The 8,435-nt window shown below is 50.4% G+C and overlaps 1 protein-coding gene across 1 annotated transcript; it reads left to right on the forward strand.

Moving 5' to 3' along the window:
- Nucleotides 1–709: 709 nt before the first annotated feature.
- Nucleotides 710–6,857, forward strand: PGLS (6-phosphogluconolactonase). Its single transcript, XM_081137238.1, has 5 exons — nt 710–2,061; nt 3,319–3,426; nt 3,863–3,964; nt 4,266–4,406; nt 5,808–6,857. Exons 1-5 carry the CDS (start codon nt 1,774–1,776, stop codon nt 5,943–5,945), a joined length of 777 nt encoding a protein of 258 aa, XP_080993364.1. The 5' UTR covers nt 710–1,773; the 3' UTR covers nt 5,946–6,857.
- Nucleotides 6,858–8,435: the final 1,578 nt, after the last annotated feature.

Here is an 8,435-nt window from a genome sequence, read left to right on the forward strand (position 1 = left end):
GTGCCTTAACATGTCTTGCTGCCCCAGGAAGGGTGCCCCTCTGTGTATGGGGCCAGCAGGTGTGGCTGTAGCTCTAGGTGAGAGCTGCTGGAATATTAACCCAGGACATCAAGCTTCAGAGTCTAAACTCTCAACTTCTACCTTCTTCTGCCCCCTCTCCAGTATTAGTGTCTGTCTCATCTTGTCTCCAGAAGACAGAGGAAGAAATATTTGCGAGAACTGAGCACTGTCTGGGTGGGGGCACTGAGTGGGTGATCCTGGGGTGTATCGGGGGATGGACAAGGCCTTGGCTGGGTCAAGGCTAGATGAACCATCAGTGTGTGGGGCAGGTCCTTGGATGCCCACAGTTTGCAGGTAGAGGGAGGCAAGGTAGAGCCCTCCCAAGATACCCAGTGAGGGTGGGAGAAGGGTCTGCTGCCAATGGGCATGGGGCACCCCTAGTGTACTGACAAGCAAGTGCATCCTGGATAACATCCCTTTGGACGTCATGACCACCTCTGTGTCATCATGGTCCCCCTTGTACAGATGAGGAAACTGAGGCACGGGGAGGGGAATGAAGTGATTGCCAGGGTCTCCTGTTGAGAAAGTGGCCCGGTAGGGACCTTGGAGAGTTCCCAAAGCCTGTGACTCTTCTGCAGAAAATGAAATACCCTCTGAGATGGTGATAAAAATCCTGATGACAAATCAGGCTGTATGTTGTTTTAATTCAGACTTTATTAGGGCAGTTCTCATTTTACAGAAAAATAAGCGGAAAGCACAGAGTTCCCACCTACTTTCTCACCATTATTAATATCTTGCATTAGTGCTATATTTGTTACAATTGATGAATCAATATTGATTTCATCACTAACTCAAGCCTGCAGTTTAAATTAGGGTTCACTGTAAATTCTGTTTCAACAAATGTATAATGTGCATCCATCATTATAGTGTCAAAAAGAAGTTTCTTCCCCCTGAACATTCTTTATGCTCCCATTTCTTCCTCCCTCCCTTCCACCCCTACTCCAAACAACCACTGATTTTTTTCCCCCGTCTCCATAGTTTTGCCTTTTCCAGAATGTCATGCACTTGGAATCATAGAATGTGTAGCCTTTTTGACCGGCTTTCACTTGGGAAGATGCATTTAGGATTCCTCCATGGCTTGAGAGCTCTCTATTTTATACCAGCTCTATCCTATTTGCACCAGTCTGGGGGCTTCTCCAGGCAAGAGCTATGGTGGAAGCCTCTGAGCCCTCAGACAGAGGTCCCCAGGGAGCATCTGCACAAGGAATTCAACACGTTTTCAGCTCCTACTCTGCTAGGCATAACTCAGGGGACTTTTGAGGCATCAGTGAACAAAACCCTGCCTTCATGGAGCTTATATGTTAATTAAAGAAACACAACTATCAACAAGATAAATATGTTAGAAGGTTCAGGAACTCAAAATGCGCCCTCCTTCAGGAAGTCTCATCTTCCTCCACCCCACCCCAGGTCCCCCTCTTAGGGTTCCCCAGCTCTGGGCTCCCCTTTCTGGCCTCGCCCTGACACTACTCGGTTGGGAGCAATTGCGCCGGCTCTGCCAGCTCCAACCCAGGACAGACCTTGGGTCCAACGAGCAAAAAAATCGATGAGCCGAGAGAGTCCAACTGCTCCGCCCTGCTCGGGCTTCACTTGCGGAGCTGCGCATGTGCCAGAGGCAGCGGCCCAAAGGTACAGAGGGAGCCCTGGGTGGCAGGGCCAACAGGTGCGCAGGCGCACTGGCCGCTGCCTGGAGCACTTCCGCCTCCCGCCGTCGCGATGGCCGTGTCGGCCCCGGGCCTCATCTCGGTCTTCTCGAGCCCGCAAGAGCTCGGCGCATCGCTGGCGCAATTGGTGGCACAGCGGGCCGCGTGCTGCCTGGCGGGCGCCCGCGCCCGCTTCGCGCTCGGCCTGTCTGGCGGCAGCCTGGTTTCGATGTTGGCCCGCGAGCTGCCCGCCGCCATCGCCCCCGCCGGGCTAGCTAGCCTCACGCACTGGACGCTGGGCTTCTGCGACGAGCGCCTGGTGCCCTTCGAGCACGCCGAGAGCACGTACGGCCTCTACCGGGTGAGAGCTACGGGGGCCGCCGGGGGCCACGCCCAGGGGGCCGGTCGCCTTAGCGCGACTACGGGGGCCGCCGCGGATCACACTGTGCCCTCAGCCTCTTATCTGGATGGGAGCTGGGAGTGGTCGACCTGGTGCCCTGAGGTCCCACCTAGGCTGCACCCGCAGTGCCACCTGGATGGGCCGGTAGGGGCTTCGAAGCCCCTCTTCGTGCTTTATCGGGCAGCCAGGCTGAGGGAACGGTCTGGGTAAAGGCTGGAGTGACGCATAGTGGCCCATGCCAGATATCTAGGGAAGTTCAGGTGCCGCATCCTGGTGCGAGCGCAGAGTTACGGAAAGAGCCAGGCTGGAGGGTTCTGGCGTGGAGCCTGCACTTCAGTTTCCTTCTCTACAACCTGGACGAGTTCTCCATGGTCTCCATGCAACTTGTTGCGTTATGACCTCCGAGGCGGGTTGTCTTTGAACCCCGGCCTCAGCGTTTTAGAAGCTGGATAACAGGCTTGGAGGAGCCGTGGTCTGTCCTGGGTTCCCCGGCTTTGTCTGCGTTCGCTCCTCCTGCCTGGAGGAGAAAAACCTGTCCAGGGAGGTGTGGGAGGTGTGGGAGGTGTGGGAGGTGTGGGAGGGATGGGCTTGACCAGGAGAGGAGCCTCCGGTCACATGGGTCCTGATTGTGTTGCATTCTTTTTGCATAGAAGCTTGAGGTGATTATTTTCCTTTTTTTCTTTCTCTTTTTTGTGTGTGTGGTAAGGAAGGTTTACCGATTACCAAACGCTTGATCCACATCATCTCATGAAACCCCACAATAGCCTATGAGGCAGTGGCTGTCAGTACCTCCATTTCATAGATGGGGTAACTGAGACCAGAAGAAGGGCACTTACCTGCCTGAGTCGCCTAGTGGCCAGTGGGGGAGCCGGGGTTTCAACCTGCCCAGCCTGACCTCCCCCAGTGTATAGCTTGTGTATAGGCTGGAGTAAGAACGTCAGCAAGGCCTTGTGGAGGGAACAGAGGGGCTGGGTTTTATCCCAAGTGCCAAGGAACCATGGGGGCTTTCAAACAGTGTTGTTGGCCAGACAGGTGAAAGCAAGGGCCAGGAAACCCCCAGTCTTAATGGACTTGAAAGTCTCCAGGCGGATCGACACTGGGAATCCACCGGATCCTGACTCATACAGGCGTGGATGATCCATGTGGGCACACGTGCAAACCCACAATTCCATGACCTGTGCATTACTGTTGGTGACACTGTCTCTTCATGTGCCACAGACCCACCTGCTCTCCAAGCTGCCCATCCCCGACAGCCAGGTGATCACCATTAACCCCCAGCTTCCAGTGGAGGAGGCAGCAGAGGACTATGCCAAGAAGCTGAGACAGGTGAGTCCCTTGGAGCAGCCAAAGGGAGACCTTGTCCACATGATGACTACTCCCAGTGAAACAGCAGCTTTGTAGGTAGCACTGTGTGATTGTCATTGGCAGAAACTCCCCTGGGGTCAGTCGGCTGACCCCTTTGAGAATTCCTCCTTTGATAGGCCACTGCCCTGCCCTGGGGTCCCCAAGGGTGCCCTCACCTCTGACACACTGGTAGCTGGCCTGGGTCTTCACATCTTGGAGACAGTTGTGTCCCCAGACTCTTGGCAAGTTGGGCAGGTGAAACGTAGAACCTCGTAGATTTAGAGTCCCTTTTATGCAGGTGAGACTGAGCATTGCTCTCTTTGTTATATCTACTTGTGATTCTTTTTCTGAAACAATTGTCTCTGTGTTCTTCGAGCCCCTTCCTCACAATCTCTGTGGACTGTCTTCTCCCACCCAGGCCTTTCAAGGGGACTCCATCCCAGTTTTTGACCTGCTGATCCTGGGAGTGGGACCTGATGGACATACCTGCTCACTCTTCCCAGACCATCCCCTCCTGCAGGTGCGTGCACCCAACAGGCCCCAAGTGCACTGAGCTCTGGCCTCTGCTGTCTGGGGCTTCCAGAGGGAGGCCAGGAGGTGCCTAAACAGGGTTTGAGTCAGCTTCTGCTAATAGGCATGCCCACTGGGCTAAATCCTTCTGCGCCTCAGTTTACCCATCTTATAATAGGGGCCTTATATCAAGTACCAGAGGATTAGTAGGGTGGGATGGAATGATGGGTGAATTATGCGTGATTTGCATGAGTACTCAAGAACTTGAAGTGACATTGTCCTCCTCTCTCTACCTGGTCTCCCTCCCCCAGGAACGGGAGAAGATTGTGGCCCCTATTAGTGACTCCCCAAAGCCACCTCCACAGCGTGTGACCCTCACACTTCCTGTGTTGAACGCAGCCCGAACTGTCATCTTTGTGGCAACTGGAGAAGGCAAGGCAGCTGTTCTGAAGGTAAAGCTGGGGGCTCCATTCCCAGGAAGGTTACAGGCATGTGAGTCTAGGGATAGAATATGATCCCAGGTGTTATTGTGCTGGAAGTACCAGATCCCAAGGTACTTCAGTAATTATTGGTTGAAGGGGAGATGGAAACTGCCGTTACAGGCTAGTTAGAAATGAATAATTACATAATGAAATTGATGAGGCCAAAGCTACACTCAGAGGTAAATTCATAGCATTAGAATATTTTTTAAAATATTAATAGAAAACTGTTGAATAAACAAATCAAGCACTTTACTCTTGAATTAGAAAAATGAGCAATAATATAAATCTAAGTAAAATCAGCAGAAGGAATAAATGAAAGCAAAGTTAGAAATTAATGAATTGGTTGATATTTTAAAAAATTTAATGGTAAAGAGGTCCAAAAAATAGACAACCCCCTGGCAAAGCTGATCAAGAAGAAGAAAAATCAAATGTAGGAATAAGAAAGGAGGTATAGTTATACATAATATTTTAGGAAAATATAAACTAAATTAAGATACTAAAACTAAATGAAAAAATATTTTAATTGCCATCATTGAAAAGACCAACAACTATAGGAGAAACTAGAAATATTTTTAAATATAAATAAATAATAATTCTTTCTCCCAAACCATTGGGCCCAGATGTCCTCACAGGGGTGGCTAATGTTGCGGTTTGGGATACAGACTCTTAAGAGTACAGCAGATCCATGTCCCTGCCAGTGGTGCCTACCATGGCCTCAGGTCACCACCCCCTCCCCAGCCTCAACTTTCCCATCTACAAGGTGGGTCATGAGGGCTCCCCTCCCCATGGATTCCCTGAGAGAGGCCTCCTGGAGCCTTAGTTTCCCAGACTGTAAAATGGGGTGAGAACAGAGTTGACTTCACAGGGTCATGATCAGAAGCCAGTTGATTATAAGCACAGAGTTCTTGGGGCAGGCCTAGCTGGCAAAAAGCAGTGTTTATAATGCCCACTCACCATGAGGTCACATTAGAGGATTGACCCACCACGGCCCTGGGCCAAGTCCCACCAGCCAAGAAAAGTTTTTACCTTTTTAAGCAGTTGGGAGGGAAAATCAAAAGAAGAATATCCCTGGACATGTGAAAATTCAACAGAATTCAGATTTCAGTGTCCACCAATAAAGGTTTGTTGGAACACACATGCCCATATGTGAACCGAAATAGTGACTCTCTGGTCTTTGCAGAAAAGTTGTGCCAAACCCATATTATAGTTACAGATGATAGAAAGGAAGGGACCTGTCCCTGCCGTTTTAAGCTGGGACAGCTGGAAGAGTGACATCACATCTAGAGAGTAGCTTAGTCCATGGGGGGCCTGAGAGCTCTGAGGAGCGCCAGGGGTGCAGCCGGTCCTCACAATCATACCCTCTTCACGCAGCGCATTTTGGAGGACAAGCAAGACAGCCTGCTCCCTGCCGCCCTTGTCCAGCCCCACACTGGGAAACTCTGCTGGTTCCTGGATGAGGCAGCAGCTCGACTCTTGACCGTGCCGTTCGAGAAGCATTCCACTTTGTAGCTGATCCCTAGGGACACCACAGTTGGGACCATGTGCGACCTGAGGGGGCTGGGACGTTCTAGGGCTGGGCCCCTCCACTGTCATGCTCTAGGTTTCACTTTAGAAAAGCCACATGGTGCTGACAGGGCCTGTCCACTAGCCCTTCCCAGATATTAAAAGGAGCCTTTGCTCCAAGTCTCCACTGTCTTGTGGTACTTGGTGGCCAGTGGGACAAGGAGCTCACAGGCTGACTCGAAGCCCTTGTCCCAGCAGGTGGAGGACAGGAATGGGTACCCTCAATCAGTTTCCTGGGGCTGTGTAGCAAAGTACCACAAGATTGATTTCATACTTCTGTAGGCCAGCAGTGTGAAATCAAGGTGGCGGCAGGGTTGGCTCCTTCTGGAGGCTCTGAGGGGAAGTCTGTCCCAGGCTCCTCTCCTGGCTTCTAGGGGTGACCAACAACCCTTGGTGGTGTTGCATCGCTCTAGTCTCTGCATCTGTCATCACATGGCTTTCTCATGTGTCTCTCTGTGTCCTCTTCTACTAAGGACAGTGACTTTGGATATAGGACCACCCTAAATCCAAGATGAACTCCTCTCAGGAGCCTTAGCTGATTGCATCTGTAAAGACCCTTATTCCAAATATGGTCACATTCTGAGATTCCAGGGTTAGGACGTGGACATATTGTGTATGTATGTGTTAAAATACACATAACATAAAGTTTACTATCTTAAGCATTTTTAGGTGTCCAGTTCAGTACATTCTCACTGTTGTAAACCATCCCCACCATCTATCTCCAGAACTTTCCATCTTCCCAAACGGAATCTCTGTCCCTATTAAACGGTAACTCCCCCTCCCCTAGCCCACCATTCTACTCCTGTCTCTGTGAATTTGACTATTCTAGGGACATCATATAAATGGGATCATACAGTAGTTGTCCTTTTGTGTCTGGCTTATTTTACTCAACATAATGTCCTCAGATTCATGCATGTTGTCACATATGTTACAGTTTTCTTCCTCTTTATGGCTAAATAATATTCCACTGTGTAGATGAACCACATTTTGCTTTTCCATTCATCTGTGGACACTTGGGTTGCTTCCATGGTTTAGCTCTTGTGACTAATGCTGCTATAAACATTGGTGTACAAATATCTCTTTGAGACCTTGCTTTCAGTTCTTTAAGGGATATACCCAGAAATAGAAATGCTGGGTCATATGGTAATTTTTTAATTTTTTGAGAAACCTCCATACTATTTTCCACAGCAGATGTACCATCTTACGTTCCCACTAACAGTGCACGAGGGTTCCAGTTTCTCCATATCATCACCAACACTTGTTATTTTCTGTTTTTTTTATAGTGACCTGTGGATGTATCTTTCTGGTGGGACACAGTTCAACCCACTACACACACTCTGGCAGCGTTCCTACTGCACACAGCCATTGTGTTTATTTATTTATTTATATGTTCTTACGATTTTAGAGAGAGAGAGAGAAACATCAATGTAAGAGAGAAACATCGATTGGCTGCTTCCTGCATGAGCCCCAACTGGGGATTGAACCTGAAACCTGGGCATGTGCCCTGACGGGGAATCGAACCTTGATCTGGATCATAGGTTGATGCTCAACCACTGAGCCACACCAGCTGGACCAAGATTCCTCTTTAGTCACAGCTGTGCCAGGGCTGCAGCATTTTCATCTGCTGGGCCCACCCAGCTTCTCTGGCTCCTGGGACCTCAGTGTGGGAGACTAGTGGGCACAGAGTGTAGGGAGCATGGGTGCCCGGGGGTGTCCCACAGAGGCATCTGAAGGGGACATGGGAATTGAAACCTCAAAGTTGAAACCACAGAAAGAGAAGTTTCCTTCAACGACTTGTTGGTGTCAGTCACTCAGATGTGAGAGTGAGGAAGTGGTCCAGGGCCAGAGGGGAAGGAAATAGGTTGAGAAAAGCAAAGGAGGGAGGGGAGCTGAAAGGAAGGCTGCCCAGCCATGGGCTTGAGCAAGCACAGGTGGCCATGACCCCTGGAGCAGAGTCCAGGGCAGGGGTTGCCAGAGCAGAGGAAAAATGATAGTGGCACGGAGACCCCACAAGTGGGACCCTTCCTGAGGCGCGTCACCTCTCCTGTGCCCCTCTCCTCATGACAGCAGCTGTCCTTGCACCAGATCTGCCTGTGGTTCTTTTTCACCTTGGGTGAAACTCACCCTTCCTATTGGCCCATAAGTCCCCTTGTGGCCCCTGTGACCCCCATCCTCCTCTCCTAACATCTGCCCCTCACCCTTTTCCATCCCACCCACTTTGTGTTGTTCCCACCTTAGGGTCTTTGCATGTGCTGTGCCCCCTGCCAATTCTTTCCTCCAGCTATTTTGTATGGCTTGAGCCCTCGCTTCCTTCAGGTCTTGGTGCAGCATCTCATCCCGACCCCTTCCTGCCCCTAGCATTTTCTGTCCTGTCCTGTTCCATTTTTGCCCCTTAACTTTATTATCTGACAGTTTTTTTGTTTGTTTTTAATATAT

Source organism: Miniopterus schreibersii (assembly GCF_964146895.1).
Source record: "Miniopterus schreibersii genome assembly, chromosome: 4".
Classification (NCBI taxonomy): domain Eukaryota; kingdom Metazoa; phylum Chordata; class Mammalia; order Chiroptera; family Miniopteridae; genus Miniopterus; species Miniopterus schreibersii.